The following is a 13,697-nucleotide window of genomic DNA, read 5'->3' as shown; positions in this document are numbered from 1 at the left end:
TGTGTCTGAACTCTTGCTGGAAATACTTTGATTGATGGAAATATATTCTGCATACATACTATATGGTCAGTCAAATCTCTGCCGCTCTGTTGCTACCAGTTCGTCTACATAGTTCATTCACGCAATTGCAATAACAACGATGTTTCGCCAGCCCTATGCAAATGAGCCATGTAATTGGCTGCCGCCAGCCCTAGTCAAACAGCTGATATGCAAAATAAAATTAAAAACATTGCCTTAGTTAGTCCCAGCTTCGACGCGTTTGCACACGTTGCACTTTTAGTGGCCCAGTGAAAAGAAAGCGCTTCGATATATCCAACATCAATTTGATATGTTCAGAAGCAAACTTCATCTCGGTATACGAAGCACTTTGACAGCGGCAAGGAACCTTCACGCGTTTACGTCAATCGCAGCAGTTGTTGCCCCCCAGGCGCCACCGAGAGTGTTGCATCGCAGTTGGCGTAGTCCTATCGAGTAAGCAAAACCCATAAATAATTGGAAGTAGTTACTAAAGTCCCAATTCGACAGTTCGGGAGTTAGCCAAGATTACCGTGGAATGGCCAGTGGAGGGGAAACGAAGGCAGCGCCGCCAAAGGCTCCAGGCAATCGATTGGTTTCTTCAAAGTCTCCATACCTATTGCAGCATGCGTATAATCCAGTGGACTGGTGAGTAAACTAAGCGTTGCATCGATTGAGCGCTGGCATAACCCACTCTTTGCAGGTATCCCTGGGGCGAGGAGGCCTTCGAACGTGCCCGCACCGAGAATAAGATGATCTTTCTGTCTGTGGGCTACTCAACCTGTCACTGGTGCCATGTCATGGAGCACGAATCGTTTGAGAACGCTGAGACAGCGGCAGTTATGAATGAACATTTTGTAAACATCAAAGTGGATCGCGAGGAGCGTCCCGATATTGACAAGATCTATATGACATTCTTGCGCATGACCAAGGGTGGCGGTGGCTGGCCCATGAGCATCTGGCTGACGCCCGACTTGGCTCCACTAACCGCTGGCACCTATTTCCCCCCGACAGGCCGGTATGGCATGCCTTCGTTCAAAACTGTCCTCCTGGCCATAGCCAAGCAATGGCAGACGAATCGACCAATGCTTATTGAGTCGGGCTCCTCTATTCTCAATGCTTTGAAGACAAACGAGGATGTGTCCGCTGTTGCAGAGGCTGCCTTTGAGCCGGGCAGCGCCGACGCCAAGCTGGCGGAAGCTATCGGTGTACACAAGCAGCGGTTCGACCAAGCGAACGGTGGCTTCGGTTCGGAGCCAAAGTTTCCCGAGGTGCCTCGCCTCAATTTCCTCTTTCATGCCTATCTGGTGAGCAAGGATGTGGACGTGTTGGACATGGTGCTGCAGACTCTGGACCACATTGGTCGTGGCGGCATCAACGACCACATCTTTGGTGGCTTTGCGCGCTATGCCACAACCAAGGATTGGCACAACGTGCACTTCGAGAAGATGCTGTATGACCAGGCCCAACTGATGGCGGCCTATTCCAATGCCTATAAGCTGACGAGGAGCGCACCCTTTCTGACCTATGCAGACAATATCTATAAGTATATAATGAAGGACCTGCGCCATCCCCTGGGTGGCTTCTATGCCGGCGAGGATGCCGACTCATTGCCCACTCACAAAGACACGGTCAAGGTTGAGGGAGCCTTCTACGCGTGGACCTGGAGCGAAATTGAAGCAGCCTTCAAGGACCAGGCCAAGCGTTTCGACGACGTCTTGCCGAAGCGCGCCTTTGAGATCTATGCCTTCCATTACGGTCTCAAGCCGCAGGGCAATGTGCCCACCTACAGTGATCCACATGGCCATCTGACCGGAAAGAATATACTAATTGTGCGTGGATCAGAGGAGGACACCTGCTCCAACTTTGACCTGCAGCCGGATAAACTTGACAAACTGCTGGAGACGGCAAATGACATACTGCATGTGCTGCGGGATGAGCGGCCGCGACCACATCTGGATACAAAGATTATCTGCGCATGGAATGGCCTAATGCTGTCGGGTCTCTCCAAGCTGGCCAATTGTGGCACAGCCAAGCGAGAGGAGTACATGAAAGCGGCCAAAGAACTCTTAGAATTTCTGCGCAAGGAGATGTATGATCCGGAACAAAAGCTGCTGCTGCGCTCGTGCTATGGGGTGGCTGTGGGGGATCCAGCCCTGGAGAAGAATGAGTAGGTGTTTCTCTAGCAGATGAAGCAGTCATAGATAATGATATTCCCCACATTTCAGATCACAAATCGATGGCTTCCTGGATGACTATGCCTTCCTCATCAAGGGTCTGCTCGACTATTACAAGGCCTCGCTGGACCTCAGCGCCTTGCGCTGGGCCAAAGAGCTGCAAGAGACCCAGGATAAACTCTTCTGGGACGAGCAGAATGGTGCCTACTTCTTCTCGCAACAGAATGCCCCCAATGTGATTGTTCGGCTAAAGGATGGTGATGACGGTGCTGAGCCCTGCGGCAACAGTGTCTCCGCCCGCAATCTAACGCTGCTGTCGCACTACTACGACGAGGAGAGTTTTTTACAGCGAGCCGCCAAGTTGCTGAACTTCTTTGCCGACGTTTCGCCCTTTGGCCATGCCCTGCCCGAAATGCTCTCGGCACTGCTGCTGCACGAGAACGGACTGGATCTGGTGGCCGTGGTGGGGCCCGACTCGGATGATACCAAGCGCTTTGTGGAGATCTGTCGTAAGTTTTTCATACCAGGCATGATCATCTTGCACGTGGACCCCCTGCATCCCGACGATGCCAGCAATCAGAGGGTGCAGAAGAAATTCAAGATGGTAAATGGCAAGACCACAGTTTACATTTGCCACGATCGCGTCTGCCGCATGCCGGTCACCGATCCCACGCAGCTGGAGGAGAACCTGATGGCCAACTTCTTCACCGAGCGCGTCTAAATATTGGAGATTACTCGAATTAGATTTAAGCCCCCACTGAATGTTATTATTAGTTATGTTATTGTTTTCGCTTACAAAGCGCAGCTCGGTTCTCGGAACTTTGTAGACACATGCACGTCTATTGTGCCCAAGAAAAAGCCCCACACAATTCGCGGGGGGGCAAAGAGCAGTTCTCTTTCTCTTCTCTTCTCAAATACATACAACACATTTTGTGCTTTTATTGGAATCGTTCTGTCGGTTTTTTGTGTAAGCACAACATGAGTGCAGCCTTCCGGCTGCTTCTGCTCCGCCCCAGAGGCGTAAAAACTAAGCTAAACTAAATGCTCTGCCCTGCGCTGCGTCCTTCGTCCGAGTCGGAATGAGTCGGACTCAGAGTCGCAAGGACGCGACGGCAATCGGCGTTGAAGGGAACTAAGTGTATGGAGAGAACAGTTCGGTAATAATAATCGTAATAATAGTAGTATGTAGTAATAAAAATAATTTAGTTGAAATTCACATTCATCACATTGGTTGGCCAACCACCTCTGCCAAGCGCGTGCCTCTGATGGAGCTCGCTGACGCTTTCGTTGCCCATCAGGTGTCCGCATCGTTGAAGCTCATGGCCGCATCAAAGCTGTCGACAATCGTCTCCATGCGCTCGTGATGCTCGAATCGGGCGAACTTGCGCTCCATGCGGGTGTAAGAGTGTCGCCGGGAGTGCCGTGTTCGTCGGAAGAAACGGAATCGCGTATCCTCCTCCTCCTCATCGTACTCCGGCGCCGATACAGAATCCTCGTCCGTTTCGCGCAGGAAGTCCTTGGGATCGCGGTGAATCTTGAAGATTTTCGTCGCTGTCGCGGTCGCCGTCGCACCATGCAGCTTGGATATGGTTCGCGATGCATTAATGATGCCACGATCCGCCAGCTGCAGTTGCTTCGAACGATTCTTGAAGGCCGTGAGGCGATTCGTGATGGACACAACGTTAAAGAGCTTGGACAGTTCAGAGTCGACGCAGCGCGACTCTCGACGCAGGTTCTTGCCTTTCACATAGATAAAATGATTGAGTTGATTGTCGGCCGTGAGACCGGCCGAGCAGGTGGGCGAGCTGGAGCTGCAATTTCCATTGCTATTGCTATTGTTGCTGTTGGCACTGGTCAGCAGCGTAGGTGTGGAGGGCGGCGCTGGTGGAGGTACGTGCGGCATTGTGTAGCAACGCTGACGTCCCGGTCCCGCTGATAGTCCAAACCCAGGACCCGGTCCCGTAACAGGTCCATCGTACAGGTTCGTCACATTATACCGGCTCAGTCGGCATGATGGCTCCGGCTCGATTTCTCCTTCCTGGTCGTGCTCCCGACTACTGGGCATGTCCATAGCCTGCTTTCCGTGGGCAGGCACAAATTTGTGTTTGTATGTGTGTTTTTTGCGAGTGGGTGGAGACGGCAGGCGACGGGGCAAAAAGTAAGGGCGTTGTAGCAACCATAACATTCAGAAAACCTAGCCGCTACAGCGGTTGCAAGTGGCACAATTATTTACCTGCAGCAAACCCTCAACCTCCATGTATTGGCTCTCCGTCAGACGGTGTGTTTTGTGCATTCAGTTGTTGATATCAGGTATATTGATTGGATGAAATTATTATTATTGCCCAGAAAGCAAAAGCAAAACCATCGATGGCACTATCGATAATAACGATGGTTGTATTGCCCAGAAAGCAGGAGTGCAATTTAGCTCATCGATAGACGGTGTCTTCCGCGCGTCTGCCATCGATATCGAAATTAACGCAGAATCAGAGTTTCCAATATCCAATTTGATTGAGAGGAGCCGCTTCTTTTATAGGAAATAATATATGTTGCTGGAGTCAGATTACACCCCCTCCACTCCCCCTCCACTCCACCCAGTCCCATTGAATAAATAAACAATTTAACATATGCGGTTTTGTAGTTTTTATGGTTTGGTTTTTTCTGGTTTTAGTTTCAGTCTTTACAGTTTATATTTTCTTGCTTCAAATCAGACACGTATGGTCGTCAATAGGCCCCCAGCTTTCGGGACAAGTTTAATGTCATTTGAATTGACAATATTCTTCCTGTCCCTCGAGGAATGCGAGCCATTCTCGTGGAGCGTTTGTGGCCAGTCTCCAGCAGTTGGCGCGCCCACAAGTTTGGCCACCATGTCGAAATCTCTTATTGGATGGCACTACGCGCCTATGGATTCTGCACAAGTGTCTGGTTTTTTAGCGATTGTGGAGCTGGGAGAGTCGGTGCCGGCCGGAGATGCGCGACAACGACGAGACCCAGCTCGCGTGTGTGTGTGTGTGGATGGGAAAGGCGTGCCTAATGCTTGCCGCGGGATCGCAGGGGTTAAAGCCCAGAACCCGTAATCCCGAATTTGGCAATTTGGCGTGCCAACCGCACGAATGGCGAATCGGGAGCCATCGTAGTGCGATGTGTGCTAGATAGATCATATTTTGACAAAGTCAAAAAATTGATTTGGTTTCAAATTTCCGGAGAAATTTGTGGTTTTGCCCAGATCGTGCCCGCTGTAGCTCCTGTCGCACCAGCAGCATCACCTTTGGCAGCAACCACATACCAGACGCAGCCGAGGCCACGTCCAGCATGGAGTCACCGCCCTGGGCTAGCGACAGCCACATGCAAAAGGATCTAAGCGAGCATTCATCGGGCGGGGGGTTTTTTGCCACCTTCATCAAGGACCAAGCACAGACCTGAAGCAACGCAAACAACGGCTAAAACGGTGGCACCTGCAGTATGGTGCATACAGTGGTCACCATTTACGCCACGTATACGTTGCCTCTTCGCTGACAGGCACAAGGTCAAGGCGGCGGTTGTTGAGCTCTACCAGACGGGGGACAGGATCGGATCCCGCAACATCTATTCGGGGCTTCGGTCGCAATTGCAATTGCAGAGCTAAAGCCAGGTGTAGATGCACAAGGCTTTCGCCTTGGACATCCCACCAGCGTTTGGCCATGGATTACATCTGCGATTCAAAGCATCCAAACTCGAAACGAGATGCGTGATCCTCTCCCATCCTCCACTGGCAGCGCTCGATGTTGGTTCTAGTTTGTAGTTTAAAAAAACAGTGTTTCGAAATAAATTTCGAGAGTTCCAAGAGTTGGCGTTCGGCGCCAAAATAGCCGCAGGGCAGCGTGAAATTGAATGTTCTGAGACGTCGCCACTCATTATCGGAGAAATGCCCTTCGAAGGGATTGCAGTGGCCACCAATTTTTGGCCGCAATCGCTGAAAGAGCAAAACTCGTCACACAAATAGCGGAAGAGTTGTTAAGAGAGAGAGAAAGAGAAGCTTTTCTCTGCTTACCGGCACGCCGTTTGACTGAGAGTGTGAGTGTTGTGTGTGTGTGTGTGTGTGTGTGCGATAGTGAAAGAGTTGAATTCGTTGGGGATAAAAGCTTTCTCTGGTTTTAAAACTGCTTCTGCTCCTCCGCTGTCGCTGTTGTTGGGTTTGGGGGGCATGGCACTCTCTCAGGGCGCAGGGCGGCTAGCGCGGCGGTGAAAAGTTCTCTGGTGTGCGGGGGGTGGGAGCGGAATGCTGCTGGCGGTGAGCCGTCGTCGCCCCCAAATTAAATGCTTGTGTTGTCTGGCTTACTCCTCGTCGTGTTCCTCGTCGCGGTTCTTCTTGCGCTTGCGACATGCCTCGAACGTGTGGCCCCGAAAGTTGCAGAAGGTGCAGCGGGTGGTGCGGCGGGAGCCACGTGTGTTCTTGGTTGCCGCCAGGTCCTCGTCCTCCTGGGTGTTGTGCTCGATGATGCGGCCTTGCTCCAGCAGCTCCTTGAACGTCTTCACGCTCTGGCGGGTGATGTGTTTGCGGTATTTGATATTCAGCAGGCCATAGAGGAAGTCCAGCTCGGTCTCCTCGTTGTGTCGATCTGCTGGCAGCTGGGCGAGCAGGGCGCGCTTGTGGACCAGGAAGGAATCGATGGGATCAATATCCTCCTGCTTCTTGTGGAAGATCTCCATGTAAACCTGGTAGGCGGGCTTGGTGGGCGAGAAGTGCTCGCGGATCAGCCCGATGACGTCATTCCAGGTGACGACCTCCTTGCGCACGCCCTGCCACCAGGTGGAGGCGAGTCCGTAGAACAACAGAGACAGACCCTTCAGGGCGTTCTCGTCGCTGATGCACTCCAGCTCTTTGTAGGTGACAATGTTGGAAATGAATGCCTCGACCTCATCGTAGTCGCGTGTTCCGCCAAAACGATGGTTGCAGGCAGCAAAGCTGCCCTTTGCCTTGGCATTAGCTCCCTCGGCTCCGCCGGCAGCGCCACTCACGCCGGACGCGCGCACGGCTGCGATGAGCTCTTGTAGCTGTTCCTGGGTCATCTGTATTGTTTGCGCCATTTTTATCTGTGTTCTGTGGTGTTGGTTCTGTTCGAGGTTACTTTGGTGAGGAATTAAGCGAAAACACGTTGGTTGTTATTAATTTATTTTGTTCTTGTGTTGTGAACGGCGCACAAAGCCAGTGGGGCTGAAGCGAATGTTGCCGTTGGGTCGAAGTGACTAAACTTTTCCCGCTACTTGGGATCCATTATAAAGCGGACTGTTGTGAAATACAGTTTCGAATTCGAAAGAGAGAGCTTTGATTACACTACTCGACAAAATTGTTGTTGCTTCGATACATATGATTCACCATACAAAAAAAAAGCTGATAGTACCAGCTGCAGCTCTCTATGTTTTGTACAGTTTACGAATGCAATTTGCGCGCAGTTGTGAAATTCAGACTGATTTAATAACTATTTTCTGTGAGTCAGAATATCGTGTATTAACATAACGAAAATAGTCTTAGATAAAATGTTGTATTTCTATCAATTATTTTCCATTTTTGCAGACTTTCCAGTTAGTTTAAGTACAAATGCATGTTTCTGAGTTTTAACAACACTTATCGCTATGTATTCCAGATATAATTGAACCAGATAAAAGGTGTGATAGGAAAAGTGAATCCCCTCCTCTCCTACATGTAGAACGAGAGAGGGAGAGTTATTTCTGGCTCGCAAGAGAGTCAATTCGAAGATGGCATAATACAACTATTGAAGGTATGGACAACTCAGGCTGGCAACAACTTAGGCCACCGAGGAGTGGGATGGCAGTACCCTATATATTAATCAGAGAACGGCATTGGGTGATTGGAAAAACGTTTACAAATAAAAAAACACCTGAATAAACTCGCTCAGCTTTGACGCAAGTCATGCGCTTATAGTCGATTGCATTTGCATTTACATTTACACATGTATATCTGAAAATCCAGTAAATTTCATGGGATCTGTACCCTCAGATTTTTATATTAAATGTTCTTGTTCCTAATGGAGTTACTGAACATGAAATATTAATAATATAAATATAAATTGCGGTAAATCAAGTTTTCTTGACTTTTGCAGCACCCCATTTCGCAATACCATGTCATGTTCGAATTTCGAAAAAGCCCCCCATGAGCTGATTATTTCACAAGAGAAAATGTTGACTAAACAAAAACAAAACAGTCGCCTGTGGCCTGTTGTTGACCAGTTTTGTATACTCCACCGTCCGTCGCCGTCCTCCCCTTCCCTTCTTAGTTTTCTGTCGAAGTGAAGTAGAAACTATCAAATTTGGGGACAAAATGACGCAGATGTCGGATGAACAATTCCGCATACTCATCGAAACAATACGCGCCCTGGCACCCATCAAAGACGACGAGCCGCAATCGAAGGGAAGCTTCAGCAACTGCCCCGTCCGCTTCAGTGGGCAGCGTGATCACGATGCCGTGGATGAATTTATAACGGCGGTGGAGACGTACAAGGAGGTGGAGGGGATCAGCGATCGGGACGCTCTGAAGGGGCTGCCGTTGCTGTTCAACAACATCGCCGTTGTGTGGTGGAAGGGAGTGCGTCGTGATGCAAAAACATGGCCGGATGCCCTGCAGCTTCTGCGGGACCACTTCTCGCCCACCAAGCCCTCCTATCAAATCTACATGGAGATCTTCGAGACGAAGCAGAGCGGAGGTGAAGTCATCGATTCGTTTATTTGCAAGCAGCGCGCGCTTTTGGCCAAGCTACCAGACGGCCGGCACGACGAGGAAACAGAGCTGGACTTTATCTACGGCTTGATGCAGCCCAAGTACAGGGAGAGTATTCCAAGGCATGAAATTAAGAGTTTTCGAGATTTGTTGGACCGGGGACGTACAGTGGAGCGTACCAGACACTGAAGAAGGCTGTAGATAGTTGTAAATAGTAAAACTGAAATAAGATAATAAGTTAAAAAGCATTAATGTTTGTTCATTCGATTTATTGGGGCACATCTTCTCCAGCTGCATCGCTTTGGAAAGGCGCATCAGGACAGATGATATTGTTATTTTCAAAATACAACGCCGATTAGTTCCGCCTATCGCACAAAAATATCGATATTTTTAAAGAAACTATTACTATGGAGAATAGGAAGAACCAAAAGTCGGTAAATCTGATCTAAAGGCGTGAAACAGCAGAAAAGTAATGTTGATTTGTTCTGAATTCGGACATGTACTACCGATGATATATTATATCTTCACTTCAAATAATTTCCTTCACTATCACCTACAAATATATCAGCAAAAATATATATCGATATATTGATATGTCATATATTTATCATCACTAATTCACATTTTTTCTGAGGTGCGTGAATTGCAAAGTATTTTTGCGTTTTTGCGGTAGCCCAGAGGGGAAAATTGCCGCTTGGAGAAGATCCGCGGCTGGGGCATCTGTGAAAATGATATTGAATGATGATAAAATACGCATTCCCTGCAATTTCAGATTGCGGTCGAGTCCTGGCGTCTGCTTCAGAATTTTCTGATGTGAAATCGCTGCGCACTGAGCAGACATAATGACCACGAGCAGCGAGGATGTGTTGCTGCAGATGGGCGAGGTGCGGTATAAGAAGGGTGATGGGACCCTGTACGTGATGAACGAGCGTCTGGCGTGGATGGCCGAGCACCGAGACACGGTGACAGTGTCTCACCGCTATGCTGATATCAAAAGTATGCTCGACCAGATCGCGTTTGATGCCAGAGAAACTAAACTCTGCCGTTCTCCCTCTCACCCGTGCAGCACAGAAAATTTCGCCCGAAGGCAAGCCAAAGGTGCAGCTACAGGTGGTGCTCCACGATGGCAACACCTCTACTTTTCACTTTGTCAATCGCCAGGGCATGCCGGCAATGCTGGCCGATCGCGATAAGGTCAAGGAGCTGCTCCAGCAACTGCTGCCCAACTTCAAGCGCAAGGTAGACAAAGACCTAGAGGACAAGAACCGCGTCCTTATGGAGAATCCCAACTTGCTTCAGCTGTACAAAGATTTGGTCATTACAAAAGTCCTTACCAGCGATGAGTTCTGGTCCACGCATGCCAAAGACCATGCGCTCAAAAAGATGGGCAAGTCCCAGGAAATCGGTTAGTGATCAGGCAGGCCCTTATCCTCAAATATTTGTCATTGCTTATGATTTTTTTTTTGGGTTTCTTCTGTAGGTGTATCTGGCGCATTTCTGGCTGACATCAAGCCCCAAACGGATGGATGCAATGGCCTGAAGTACAACCTCACCTCCGATGTTATACACTGCATATTTAAGACATATCCCGCCGTCAAGCGCAAGCACATGGAGAACGTGCCCAACAAGATGCCCGAGTCGGAGTTCTGGACAAAGTTCTTTCAATCTCATTACTTTCATCGCGATCGCCTCACCGCTGGCACAAAGGACATATTCACCGAATGCGGCAAGATCGATGATCAGGCACTCAAGGCGGCGGTGCAGAAGGGAGCTGGGGATCCCTTTCTGGATCTGAAGAAGTTCGAAGATGTACCGCTGGAGGAGGGCTTTGGCAGCGTGGCCGGCGATCGCAATGTCGTCAACAGCGGCAACATTGTGCACCAGAACATGATCAAGAGATTCAACCAGCATTCCATTATGGTACTCAAGACTTGTGCCAATGTCAACTTTGCACCCTCCTCCATGACCAACGGCACCAACAAGGCCACCGGACCAGTATCGCAATCTGCCTACACAAACGGCCTCAATGGAAAGGCCACGGCTACTGCGACATCCGCAAAGTCCCAACCCGCCGATACACCGGACATCGATGAGCCGAATACGAAGAAACAGCGATTGATGGAAAAGATTCACTACGATGATCTGGGCGATCCTCTAATGGAAGTCAACGACGACTCATCCAACGGTGACGCGGGCCAGGCCAAGCAGTTTGAGCTCTCCAAGGTAGAGCGCTACCTCAACGGACCCGTTCAGCACGGCATGTACGAAAATCACAGCGAAAAGTTTAGCCTGGAGGAAGTGCAGTACAAACTGGTGCGCAACTCGGAGTCCTGGCTGAATCGCAGTGTACAGCGCGGTGTCATCTGCCCCAAGGCTGCGGTGAATGCTCTCGGAGAGCTAAGTCCGGGCGGTACCTTGATGCGTGGCTTCCAAGAGCAGTCGGCAGGACGTAAGTTGCACTGCATTTTCTTTAATTTTCTTCTTGTAGATTATGTTTTGTTTTGTTTTCTTTTGAACAGAGCTGGTTCCTAGCGACTTTCAGCGCGAATTGCGCCATTTGTATCTTTCACTGTCGGAGCTGCTGAAACATTTCTGGAACTGTTTTCCACCCACCACCGAAGAGCTGGAGGCAAAGCTCCAGCGCATGCACGACACCCTACAACGTTTCAAAATGGCCAAGCTGGTTCCATTTGAGGTAGGCTTTTCATTGGCCCTCCACCAAACGAAGCATCTGTAAGCAGTTATTCATTCTCCCTTGCTCTTTCTACAGAATCGTGCCATGCACGAGCTGTCGCCGCTGCGTTCCTCACTCACTCAGCACATGAACCAGCTGCTGGGCACTGCCAACTCCAAGTTTGTCACCTGGAAGGAGCGCAAGCTGCGCAACAACAGATAGCAGGAACCCGCCGTGGGTGAACTCGAGCTTCTGCCACTCACCTCACAAACCATTATTATAGAATAGGAGCATAGCCATAAGTGAGCAGAATAAATCATAATTTGAAACTATATAAGGGACTCTTAAGTGTTTCTTGCTCTGTTCAATTGGCAAACCAATCCAAGTCTTCATTTTGTTCGGTTTCTGTGCCTGTCCCTTGCTATTTTCTTTATGTTGGGTGAATATTTGAATATTTTAAAATTTTTTTAGGCAGATTACTGCAGACTAATGCCCAAATCACTGACCAATTCAATGGACTCTTGGGCATCGTAGTGCATATCGCATACACGTGAACAAGACGGCAGTTATTAGCAGCTAAAATATTTGAATGCTAACCAATCGATGCGAAATAGATATTTTTAGAATCGCGCTCCGCGGGTGTTCTCCCTGTTGGAGAACTTAAAGCCTACGTTAGACGATAACGATTCTGATGTAAATATAGTCCGTAGGGGGACGCCATTGGGGAATATCGTACGTGATTTTGTAACACTACGAAATGAAAGACCGTAAACTGGAAGACCGTTGTTTGGTTACAGTTTGAACTGCATTAAACCAATTCGGGGCGACCCAAATTGCCGGCTCTGCATGTCTATTCGGGATTTTAATTAACAGCTTCTTGGCCACGCACCTTTTTGGCCGCTGCTGGCCAGGGCGGCCAGCCAGTCGAATTTCAAAGTTGAAGAGACAAGCATCGATCAATCGAGCATCGGATCATTAGATACGATTTGGACCAGTTGTTGGATGCTATGAACAACAGATACCCTTCGCAATGGCTGTGCCTGGCGTGGTGCATGATGAACTGGAATTCAGTGAACTCTGCTCTATTATTCACCACAAACTCTGAGTATGGGGTAATCTAGCCTCAAGTTGTGGTTATTCCAGGTCGATATTTAAATCGGATTTCCGTTTCGCAGATATTTATGGCTATATCGGTGCCCATAGGCCTGCCGCATCGGAATGTCTTTCTGTCGTACAATTACGAGTTCAATTACTATCAGCCAGAGCATGTCTACAAGTATCCGCCCATTCTGGTGAGTCTTTGCTGTGTGGCTTGTGTCGTGAGTCTTTTGTGTAAGTTGTACCAACTCCATCATTAGATGGGCGACTATGAAGACTCGTATCTGACATATCCCACCTCGGGACGTGGGGACAGCGGCAGGCATTGCCAGAACTGCACTGAACGGGAGAGGGATCAGAAGGGCGACACCAACAGGAACAGCAGCAGCAACTCAACAACGGAATCGCAATCAAAGTCGCGCGGAAAACGTTCCCTGTCGTTGATGAATCGCTCCATATTCTACTCAATGCTCAGTGACAAACTAAAAAGGTGCGTACCGCAGCTTCTTGTAATATTTATAATACTTATTTGTGATCGCTATGCCTATCCCTGCCCAGATCTGGTTACCCTGCCGAGGCCTGTCTGCTGCGTTTGATATGCGAGACGAATGCCTCGCAGTTGGGCGAAGTCAATGGCTTCTTGGGCAGCCTCATCCACATTATATTCACGTAAGCTAAAACCGCAAATCGAATCTTTCAACGACACTCAATGATCCCTCGTTGCAGTCCCAGCAGCTCCAAGGATGAGCATCTTCCCGATGAGTTCTACCAAGCCGAGTGGGATGGTCGCCATCATCGGGAATGCAGCGGCTACATCGCCAATTGTGAGGCGAATATCTTGGATCTGATCTCAGTGCCCGTGGAGCAGGCTCTGAGCGACATTGTAAGTGGGCGTAGAACAAAATAAAATAGTGTACCACGACTCTCTCTCTCTCTTCTTTCTGTGGGTGGGGTGCTGGCTTGCTTATCCAATTAGCGGACACTCTCACCGCAGTACCACGCACTTGCTGTGGAGTACCCA

At 49.3% G+C, this 13,697-nt stretch overlaps 6 protein-coding genes and 1 non-coding gene across 9 annotated transcripts; 5 read left to right on the top strand and 2 right to left on the bottom strand.

Moving 5' to 3' along the window:
- Positions 1-185: 185 nt before the first annotated feature.
- Positions 186-3,139, top strand: LOC111075858 (spermatogenesis-associated protein 20). Its single transcript, XM_022369361.2, has 4 exons — positions 186-471; positions 526-663; positions 719-2,185; positions 2,244-3,139. Exons 1-4 carry the CDS (start codon positions 329-331, stop codon positions 2,911-2,913), a joined length of 2,418 nt encoding a protein of 805 aa, XP_022225053.2. The 5' UTR covers positions 186-328; the 3' UTR covers positions 2,914-3,139.
- On the bottom strand, positions 3,095-4,584 carry LOC111075861. 2 transcript variants are annotated; one of them, XM_022369365.2, is made up of 2 exons: positions 4,426-4,584; positions 3,095-4,269 (listed from the first exon to the last, which is right to left on the bottom strand). In XM_022369365.2, exons 1-2 carry the CDS (start codon positions 4,483-4,485, stop codon positions 3,487-3,489), a joined length of 843 nt encoding a protein of 280 aa, XP_022225057.1. In that variant the 5' UTR covers positions 4,486-4,584; the 3' UTR covers positions 3,095-3,486. The 2 variants fall into 2 exon arrangements, with proteins under 2 accessions (XP_022225057.1, XP_022225058.1); XM_022369366.2 differs by having other exon boundaries at positions 3,095-4,266; positions 4,426-4,583.
- A 233-nt stretch (positions 4,585-4,817) lies between these two features.
- LOC111075862 (activity-regulated cytoskeleton associated protein 1) lies at positions 4,818-7,426 on the bottom strand. Its single transcript, XM_022369367.2, has one exon. It carries the CDS (start codon positions 7,254-7,256, stop codon positions 6,504-6,506), a length of 753 nt encoding a protein of 250 aa, XP_022225059.2. The 5' UTR covers positions 7,257-7,426; the 3' UTR covers positions 4,818-6,503.
- Positions 7,427-7,520: 94 nt separating this feature from the next.
- Positions 7,521-8,446, top strand: LOC111075894. 2 transcript variants are annotated; one of them, XR_005967695.1, is made up of 3 exons: positions 7,548-7,657; positions 7,814-7,948; positions 8,291-8,446. It is a non-coding gene; the product is annotated as an uncharacterized LOC111075894 (transcript). The 2 variants fall into 2 exon arrangements; XR_005967694.1 differs by lacking the exon at positions 8,291-8,446 and having other exon boundaries at positions 7,521-7,657; positions 7,814-8,113.
- A 17-nt stretch (positions 8,447-8,463) lies between these two features.
- Positions 8,464-9,152, top strand: LOC121403747 (activity-regulated cytoskeleton associated protein 2). Its single transcript, XM_041592783.1, has one exon. The coding sequence runs from the start codon at positions 8,509-8,511 to the stop codon at positions 9,091-9,093; it is 585 nt and encodes a 194-aa protein (XP_041448717.1). The 5' UTR covers positions 8,464-8,508; the 3' UTR covers positions 9,094-9,152.
- Positions 9,153-9,452: 300 nt separating this feature from the next.
- LOC111075893 (general transcription factor IIH subunit 1) lies at positions 9,453-11,910 on the top strand. The gene is made up of 6 exons (XM_022369413.2): positions 9,453-9,538; positions 9,677-9,900; positions 9,971-10,309; positions 10,385-11,353; positions 11,424-11,599; positions 11,675-11,910. The coding sequence occupies exons 2-6, from the start codon at positions 9,747-9,749 to the stop codon at positions 11,798-11,800; spliced, it is 1,764 nt and encodes a 587-aa protein (XP_022225105.1). The 5' UTR covers positions 9,453-9,538; positions 9,677-9,746; the 3' UTR covers positions 11,801-11,910.
- Positions 11,911-12,633: 723 nt separating this feature from the next.
- Positions 12,634-13,583, top strand: LOC111075900. Its single transcript, XM_022369422.2, has 5 exons — positions 12,634-12,690; positions 12,754-12,870; positions 12,937-13,166; positions 13,235-13,345; positions 13,403-13,583. The coding sequence occupies exons 1-5, from the start codon at positions 12,634-12,636 to the stop codon at positions 13,581-13,583; spliced, it is 696 nt and encodes a 231-aa protein (XP_022225114.2).
- The last annotated feature ends 114 nt before the right edge of the window (positions 13,584-13,697 follow it).

The sequence above is a fragment of the Drosophila obscura genome, unplaced genomic scaffold (genome assembly GCF_018151105.1).
Source record: "Drosophila obscura isolate BZ-5 IFL unplaced genomic scaffold, ASM1815110v1 contig_186, whole genome shotgun sequence".
In the NCBI taxonomy this organism is placed as follows: Eukaryota; Metazoa; Arthropoda; class Insecta; order Diptera; family Drosophilidae; genus Drosophila; species Drosophila obscura.
The sequence above is the reverse complement of the archived record's forward strand: the minus strand, read 5'-3'. Positions and strand labels throughout refer to the sequence as shown.